This window comes from Papaver somniferum, chromosome 8 (genome assembly GCF_003573695.1).
Source record: "Papaver somniferum cultivar HN1 chromosome 8, ASM357369v1, whole genome shotgun sequence".
NCBI classification, from domain to species: Eukaryota; Viridiplantae; Streptophyta; class Magnoliopsida; order Ranunculales; family Papaveraceae; genus Papaver; species Papaver somniferum.
Window position 1 is genome coordinate 96,665,238 of NC_039365.1, and position 9,336 is coordinate 96,674,573.

The 9,336-nt window shown below is 36.8% G+C and overlaps 1 protein-coding gene across 1 annotated transcript; it reads left to right on the top strand.

Annotated features, from left to right (window-relative positions):
- Window positions 1-1,285: 1,285 nt before the first annotated feature.
- LOC113302187 lies at window positions 1,286-6,607 on the top strand. The gene is made up of 10 exons (XM_026551040.1): window positions 1,286-2,059; window positions 2,807-2,884; window positions 3,897-3,938; window positions 4,039-4,144; window positions 4,684-4,748; window positions 4,829-4,873; window positions 4,993-5,100; window positions 5,183-5,270; window positions 5,421-5,467; window positions 6,297-6,607. Exons 1-10 carry the CDS (start codon window positions 1,334-1,336, stop codon window positions 6,372-6,374), a joined length of 1,383 nt encoding a protein of 460 aa, XP_026406825.1. The 5' UTR covers window positions 1,286-1,333; the 3' UTR covers window positions 6,375-6,607.
- Window positions 6,608-9,336: the final 2,729 nt, after the last annotated feature.

Sequence of the window (9,336 nt, forward strand, 5' to 3'; positions counted from 1 at the left end):
TTCTGTGAATTGATGCTCAATATACTTGTAAGATTTTTTTTTGTTCCAGGTTATGACTAAGATGGATTTGAAAGTTGTATAACTTGTCATGCAGTCCAGAAAATTTGTTGCATAACCTGTTATGCATCTACAAAATTTGTTGCGTAATTTGTTATGCAGTCCAGATTACGGTTGCATAACACGTTACGCAGCTACATTTTTCTTAATATTGAAACCAACAAAAAATAAGGTTGCATAACTTGTCATGCACCTACAATAATATCTACATAACATGTTATGCAGTCGTGAAAATAGATGCATAACCTGTTATGCATCCAAAAATATGACTGCATAATGCATTATGCATCGAGAAAATTGTTGCACAATCTTTTATGCATCGAGAAAATAGATGCATAATTTGATATGCATCCGTAAATATGGATGCATACTGCATCATGCATCAATTTTTTTATGTACGCACTAAAATCAACCAAAACAATCGTTACATAAATTTGTTATGCAGATGCATAATTTGTTATGCAGTCGAGAAAATGGTTGCATAATTCGATATGCGTCTGCAGAATGTGTTATGCATCTTTCTTGGTGGCTGCATAATGGTTATGTATCAAGTTTTCGAAAATTTTGCGTAAAATGATGATCGCCTCCGGATTTTTTTCGTGAAAAACAAAAAATTGATATTGTTGTTTGTACTCGTTGCGTAGCTCTCTTAAAAAGATTTCCAACGATATAAAATTTGTAAAATTCCAAGGCGCGGTTTTTTAAATATGTTATATCCAAGTTGCGCTGCCAATTATACCCCTGATGCATAACCCGTCATGCAGACGTTTTTAATAATTCCATTTTATTATGGGTGTCACGGTACTCAAAATTAATTGTGGGCCTGTCAATGAGAATATTTTTTTTGGCCTACTCTTAATTATGATTAAGCAAAAAAACAAAAAACTTCTTACTCAAGTTCTTAATTACTTAAAAAATTAAACCATAAACATAAGTCGTCATTGTTAAGCTTAAACAAGTACTAGTAGTGTACTAACTACCAACCCAATTATAGCGGGTTTTTTCGAACGGGTTCGGGCAGGTTTTAGCTAATACCAATTACCAACCCAACTATAACGGGCTTTTATATTCATAACCAACTACCAACCCGCCACGGACGGGCTCGGATTAAAAACCCCATGGATTTAACGGGTACGGGCGGGTTTGGGTAAGTTGGGCGGGTCTGTGCAGCTCTACCTGCAATTTACAAAACCCCGAAGTCCCTCACTCTTCGACTTCGAATCTATGAAGCTCTACTAAAACCCTGAACAATTTATTCTCCTGAAGGTCTCCAACCATGGCGGCCTTAGAACTGATTTTCTCTCATGCCCGTCGTCACTGCACTAGATATCCACCGTCTCATCTCTCTCTCCTTTTCTCCCGCTCATCTTCATCTTCACACCAGCATTCTCTCACTGGAGATTTAGGGTTTTGTAAATCGCCATCTTCATTTCTAGGGTTTCATAGGTATTCATCATCTTCTACAAATGGAGAATCAGATACAACTCCCTCAACTCCAACTCAGTCTGTACCAATTAAACCAGTTTCTTATGCTGTAAAACCTAAGGATCCATCTAAAAATCATGAGAATATTTCTAAGGCTCCAGAAATCAGAAGGGAGAGGGTGATCACAAGGACAGCTCCTGTGGATGGACCAATCAAACCAGTTTCTTATGATGTAAAACCATCTGCAGAGAGTGAAGCGATAGAGGGAACAAATGTAGAATCAAGGGATTGGACAAGAGAAGATATTCGATATGTTAAGGATCTTCAATCAGTGACACCTACTTCTTATCCAATAAAAGTAGCACCACTTCCAGAAGATAGGGCTTCTACTACAGGTGATGAAGAGAATCAGCAGTTGGATCAAGAGAGGAGAAAAATTGAAAATCTGTATCGAATACGTAGATCTCTAAATGTTCAAAAAGAGGAGATTCAAGTACCTTTTCCAACACTTATTAGAGCTGAGAAGAATAAGCCCAAGGTTGTTCTTGATCTTCAAGAAGCTATTAGAGAAGTCAAGGTCAGTGTAAAGCTTCTCCTCTTTTGCAAATGTATATACATTAGGTTTCCTTGTAAAATTGGTTGGCTAAACTTTGATATCTCATGTTTCTGGGTAATTGGTTATCATGTAGTGGTTATCTGTTCAAGTTTGTCATGGCAACATAGATAGATATTGTATTTGGTCTAATGCTGTTAATAATCAAATGAGGTTGTCATTTTTGTAGGAGTTCAATTAGATGGATGAAATGGTTTTGATTATGTTTGTAAATGTTTATTACAACTAACTATTTGGGATGGGATAGAATTTGAAAAATGTAATTTATTCGGGTGTCAAGTATGCATTCAGAAGTTAAAAGGCAGTCGTGGGGAACTATCGCATAAACTTCATTGTGTATCTCTCCAGGTTTTGTTTCTTTTGTATATCATACCAAAAGAATGAGAATACGGGCAATGAATTGCATAACTTGAGCCTTGTAGGATCAGTTTGTATTAGTTCCTTAACTGTGCTTCCTTGTGAAATATGTTTTGTGTAGATACACCAGATCATGAAGTATTTGTAAGATTTGTTTTCCTTGGAATGCAAAATCACCAAATTATCTTTATTCTTTATTCCCTTTTCTATCCTGGAGCATAACTTGTTACTATGAGTTTCAGTAACCTGTTTAAGAATCTAGTTATAGTCCTTGATTATTTTTCTCCAGTTTTTGGTTGATCATAATAAGTTCAGTGTTTGTTAAATATATTTTCATTTCTAGTCGTTGTTCAGGCTAGTGCAAAGCGGAATTTTGTCGAAACTGTTGAAGTACATGTAAATTTGGGTGTTGATCCACGCCGCGGAAACCAGGTTAGTTTTCACTTTTCACCAATTATTCACTATATGCCATCTGTATAAACCATACCTTCAAAAAAATTAAAAAAAAATCCGTGTAAATCATAAGTATAAATCGTAGTTCTAGCCTCACCTACCAGCAATAACAATAGTTTGACTCAGTTGTCCCCTTGGTATGGATTGTATGATCTATATATATACAAACTACGCGGAAAACTACTCTTAAATATTCTCTAGTGCGATGGTCCAAGTGCAGTCATATATATTTCCGGAGGCACATGAGTTGGGTAAAAGGTGGGAGTTGTTGCAATATCAAGAGGCTGCAGTCTTCCACACTTTCTCTCCCTTAACTTATTTACTGTCAGCTGCAATTGGGTTATGTAATTCCACCTAGATGTGTGTTGGTAACCTGTGAACGCGACCCCATGTAATTTGTTAAAAGCAATTAATGCCCACCAATTTTTTATTGGAAATGATAAAATGCAAAAAGAAAAAAAAAAACGGTAAAACACATTGCAATTTTATCAATTTTGTTGTATTTTGTCATTTCCAATGTAAAATTGGTGGTTACTAGTTGCTCGCCATGATTCATGACTTTATATGCTAACAAAGCCCTCTACCTAGGCAGTCCTAAGCTAATCACGTTCAAATGGAACTTAGGACATGTTTACTGTGAAACAGTTCTGCAGACAGTTGTTTTTGTATTTAGATCATATTTTGACAAAGTGCTGCTATTGATTTACGGATTATTAGATGATCCATTAGCATCTAATAATAAGCCGCAGTCATCCTATGTACTCCCTCAATTAGCTGTTCTGAAATCCCTATACAGTCTAGACTATTAATTGTTAAATTATTATTATTTTGAACATTAAGCTCAGTTGAGCATCATTAGATAAAAGTTTAGAGGATGATTGGGGATTTGGGATGATGTCATTAGTGGATCTGTTGATATATTTTGCATTTCAATTGCTTGCTTCTTCTAAGCATTCATTTACAGTTTAATGTTATCTGATTCAATTCACAGATGGTTCGTGGTGCTGTAACTCTTCCCCATGGAACTGGAAAGGTAGTATTTCTCTCACATTGGTACACACATGTGGTGCTCAGATTGAATTTAACAACTGATGCCACTCATAGTTATTAAATAAAACATTGTTGTATCTCAGACTGTCCGGGTAGCTGTTTTTGCGGAAGGGTCTGATGCAGATGAAGCAAAGGAAGCAGGAGCAGATGTTGTTGGAGGAGATGAACTTATTGAGGAAATTCGGAAAGGTATAAGACACTACAACACATTTTGATAGCTTATGTGTTTTACATGGCTTATACTATCCTCACAAATAGCCCACGATCTTTTATCGTAATTTTAGAGTCCAATAAATAAGCATATCATGACTTGGTATGGAAATGGGATTCTCAAATGGCTAGAGATAATAGTCATGATCTCATGATTACTACCTATTACTAAGTAAATGTTAATCTTTCAGCTCATCACGTTACTACATTAGGCCTCAGATGCTGGGTGAACGTGTTTTACTGAAAAGTCTAAGTTCTGAATATCCTGTTTTTGTCTCTCGACTTCTTCGGGTTTTCCTTTCTGAAGTTGTGTCTTAAAGCAAAGTATGATTTATGGACTATGTGTTTGCTTTGCTTAGATGGTTAATTCATTCATAGACAGAAGATATAGTATGCCTCATTCTCCTCCTGTTCAACAGCACTTATTATCCCTTTCAAATGTCCTGGAGATCTGGTCTTATGTGACTGAAAGTTAACCTGTGGTTTTGCTTTGGGATCATGATCCTGAAATGCTGCAGGAGGTGGTAAGCTCAACTTTGACAAGTGTATAGCAACTCCCATTTTTATGCCTCGTCTCGGAAAGGTTTGGCACTTGGACTCCACATAAAACCCATGTTTGCTAAATAATGATGCTTTCGTATTAAAATTTATTATTCTAATCAGATAGCAAGAATTCTGGGGCCGCGTGGTCTGATGCCAAACCCCAAGGTATGTCTGTACTGTTTGTCTTATTAACTATTGTCAGTCATATGGGTAGCTCATACTATCCTATATTTAACAGTTTCAGTTGTGCTGTCTGATTTACTTGTTCTACTCAATATTTATAGCTAGGTTCTGTGACAAGTGATGTCTCCGCAGCAGTGAAAGATGCTAAACGTGGTCGAGTTGATTTTAAACTTGACAAAACTGCTATTGTTCATGCAGGTCTTGGAAAGGTTAGATATTCTGTTTTCAGCAAACTGTTTGAAGTTGAGTTCTGCAATTTTTAAACACTTCTGATCTCAAAATCATTTACAGGTGACACTGTCTGAGGAGTCTCTCCGCGAAAATATTGGTGCTTTTGTGAATGCCCTTTTGGTGGCAAAGCCTGTGGGTCTGAAAAAGAGTGAGTTGCCGCCATACTTGTATTCAGTACTTTGTTTCAAGTAGCAATCAAAATTTATTCTAACTACCTCAAGGTTAGGTTATAAGTCACCGTATGCTCAAATGAATAGTTTTGGTACCTTATTAACTTAACTTGCCTAATTTTGTGCAGCATCCAAGTATGTTGGGTATGTGAAGGGCTTCACACTGTGCAGCACGGTAAGCTTGCAATCCTTATAATAAATAGCTAGCTAAGCATTCTGGTTGTTATGATATATTTTATATGCTAAGCTACCTATACTACGGTCCCCATCAAATCCTCTAGCACTATCCGAACAGTGTGAGAGTATCATAGTATGTTGTGGAGGTGTTGAAGTTAATATTTAATTTGTTATCCTCTTGAGATCCAGCTCCTGTTTCTTGCCATACCTGCTAATTAAATATTTCGTAGACACCTAAAGAAACTCGTGTAGTTATTCATATGTTTAAGTACCTTCTTGACATCATAAATTGCTGAGAAGTTTTAGGTTGTATGCCTCGATGTAAAACAGTTATTAATAACTCAATAGTCATTAATAACCTAGACGAACTAAAGCTACCTTGTGTAGATAGATCATGGAAAGGATATGATTTTTTTATAATAATTAATGACTCAATAGTCTCTGCCTTTCAAGAGTTGCCTGAAGCTTGAAAATTGAGTTCTGACGTGCCTTGACCTTCTATTGAAGCGATTATCCGCATAGTACAATGTCCTGACCTATTAACATCTCTTCAGAAACCTTCAGTTACTAGATCCCACCCATCCACCCCCCATTCGTTGAATGCATTCTGATTTGTGCTGCTGTAACCATTCCATATAGCTTGATAGGTCTTAGAGACTTGACAAAGAACTCGGTGTAGGACGATATGAAAAAAAAAATGGCGCACCAGTTATACAAAATTGTTTAGTAGAATACTGTCCTTCATCCTGTTCCAACTTTTTAAACTATATACTCCTGTGTGAGTTGCTTACTATGTTGGCAATTTATTTTTGGTGTTTCAAATGCAGATGGGTCCTGGATTTCCAGTTTCCATACAGTCACTATCATTGGCAGCAGATAATTATAACAAGTTAAAACTTCAATGAAAATGGCTGCATTGGCTTAGCTCAAAGTTGTTCTTATCTGTATGAAGATTTCTCATAATGCAGAATCAAGGATTGATAAAGCTACTCTTGTAAAATTTTACAAAAAAAAATTTTGGTTCCAAAATGGAAGAATAAAAGTTGTATGATTCTCTTTTGTTTCTTTTGGTTTTTTATTTTACTTGTTTTTTTCTTTGTATTCTTATAGTGCAAGTCTAGCTTTTGCACATCTTAGCGGAATTTTCGTAGTGTTTTGATAGCTCTTTCTTCTTGTTTTCCTTTATTAATAACGCGCAATTGGAGATATGGAAACTAACTGGGGATATAGCAACATGACAAAATAGGGATCCAATTCAAATCTGGGTCACCCCTTATATAATTATTTTTTTAATTTCTAATCTAGTCCTCACTAATCAGGTTTAATGATTAATAATAATTAGTAAAATCTTAAGTATTTGGGGATGGATTAGTGTGTATTTTTATTTGAATTTGTGTGAGGGAGGTGAGAGTAGAGGGAGGGAAAAAAATTGAGTGGAATTTTTTTTGTGAAAATGGAAGATGATTGTGATGAGAGAATTGCAGCTGTTGAATCTTTAGCTCAACTACAACAACAATCATACATTCAATCTTCGGTTAATGATAACAACTCACAATTGGACTTATATGATGAACCAACACCCTTTGAATATGATTTTCGTGAGCATGAAGTGTTTTTTGAAGAATCAACCCAAGAAAGTAAACAAGTTCAACATACAAGCATCCCCAACACACAGGTAATGCTGCAAAGAGGTCGAAAATTTGATTTTTTTTTTTTGAATACGCCATTTTTTCTTTGAAAAAGCTTGGTGCCGGCATACCCGTAGTATGAATACCATGTCGGCACCACCAGAACCGGCACGGTATTCATACTATTTACATGCCGGCAAAGGATATCCCCCATTTTGAAACAATTTCCGGTGTGGTCTTCAACCAAAAAAATCATGCCGGCACGCAGTTAACATTTTACCTACCACCGAATATTCCATGGAATATCCAAACCGGCATGGTTCCCTCCTAACTTTCCATGCCGGTACCACAAAAAAAATATCCAGGAGTTGAAGAATTTTGAACTTAAATACCGGCGTGGTATATAAACTATCGAGCACGCCGGAAAGTAATACCGGCGTGGTATATAAATTACGGACAACGCCGGCATATATTACCGGCTTGAAACCTTACATATCGATCCCGCCGGTACCACTAGAAAAACATCCAGAAGTTAGTCACTGTGGTACCGGCGTTGTTTTAAAAGTATCGGCCATGCCGGCTCCAGTTTCCGGCGTCGGACCTTGTGTAAAGAGCATGCCGGTATTAAGAATTCCGACATCGATGCTCAAGAAAATACAATGCCGGTACTGTTTAAAATTAGGTCCTCTTTTTCAAGTGCATTTCCGGAATGCCGGAACATAATTCGAGAATGCCGGCACTTATTTCCGGCTTTGGTTGTTTTGGCGGAACTGTCGTCGAGCATGCCGGAATTAGTACACGGCATAGCACTTTAACTTTTTTCGTAAATAATTCAATTTTCTTTTCATTCATTCCTTAGATTGTGACATACACTGATCCAACAAATTCCAAACCGCTTGGTCCGGATACGTCTGAATACTATAAAATGCCTCTGGTATGTTACCAAACAATACTTTTCACCTAGTTTTTAGAACTTTATGTGGGGATTGCTTGTAATGAACCTTATAATCTTCAATTGTTGTCCTTATGTAGGGAATAAAATCTCCACATGAAGCAATTGCTTGGGCAAAAGAGACGGCTCTTAAGAACATGTGTGTGTTGGTGAGGAATACTCAACGTTCAGATAATCGTTTTGAGATGGTTTGCGAGAGAAGTGGGCAATACAAGGAGAAGAATAGCCACAAGAGAAAGGATTATGTATATCCAAAGAAGACTAATAGGATATACAAGACTCATACGAGGAAGGATAATTGCCTCTTCAAGCTTGTATTCTATTTAAGAGACAAAGAAAAGGAATGTGATTGTGCGGTGTGGTTTGGCCGTCATAACCACCGGATCCGAAAGATTTTGTTGGTCACTCCCTAGTTGCGAAGCTAAAACCTCATGAATTCGAGGATGTAAAGATAATGACCAAAGCATGTATCAAACCAAGAGTGATTCTCAGAGGCTTCAAGGAAAAGGATGATCAGAACGTTTCTTCTCTAAGTACAATTTATAGCGCACAAGCAACCATTAGAAAGGTGGAATGGGAAGGGAGGACCATTATGCAAGAATTTGAGAAGATAGTTTGGGATCACAATCACACGCGTATCATTAAAAGAGGACCGTACAAAAAACTCCTTCAAATATTCATTGCGCATCCTTTGCTTTCACAATTGGCTCATACATGTTGTGGTGTTCTTATGATGGATTGCACCTACAAGACAGACAAATAAAACATGTCGTTGTTCAACATCGTGGGGCAAACATCGGACAAGGTATCATTTACATTGGCTTGGTGTTTAATGGAAAACGAGAGGGATTACAATTATTGGGCATTACGACAATTGAAATTATTGTTCCCGGAAAATAAATTTCCGAGGGTCATCATAACCGATCAAGATGACGCACTAATGAATGCTATATCCGACGTATTTACGGATGCACAAAATTTCCTATGTACGTATCATATACGTCAAAATGTGACAAAACATTGTCATGCTTTGTTTGAACCCTCTAAGGTGGATATTAAGAAGAAAATGGTTGCTCAACTAGAGGAAGATGTTTGCAAGAAGAAACTATCACCCGAAGAAGAAGAAGATGAAATAGGAAAGATTAAATGGAGAGTGGACAAAGAACACGATTAAAATCATAAAAAGTGGTTGGAATTTCGAAAGGATTGGGAGAAAGTTTATTGGTCTCTTACCGAGGATATATATGAAAATAGATTGAACATGTTTACTGCAAAATATAACGAAGT

Bases quoted from the DNA above. Each gene is read 5' to 3' on its own strand.
- LOC113302187 (XM_026551040.1), top strand. From the start codon at position 1,334: ATGGCGGCCTTAGAACTGATTTTCTCTCATGCCCGTCGTCACTGCACT. The intron at 2,885-3,896 runs GTTAGTTTTCAC...TTCAATTCACAG, and splicing joins ATCCACGCCGCGGAAACCAG to ATGGTTCGTGGTGCTGTAAC. The intron at 5,101-5,182 runs GTTAGATATTCT...AATCATTTACAG, and splicing joins TTCATGCAGGTCTTGGAAAG to GTGACACTGTCTGAGGAGTC.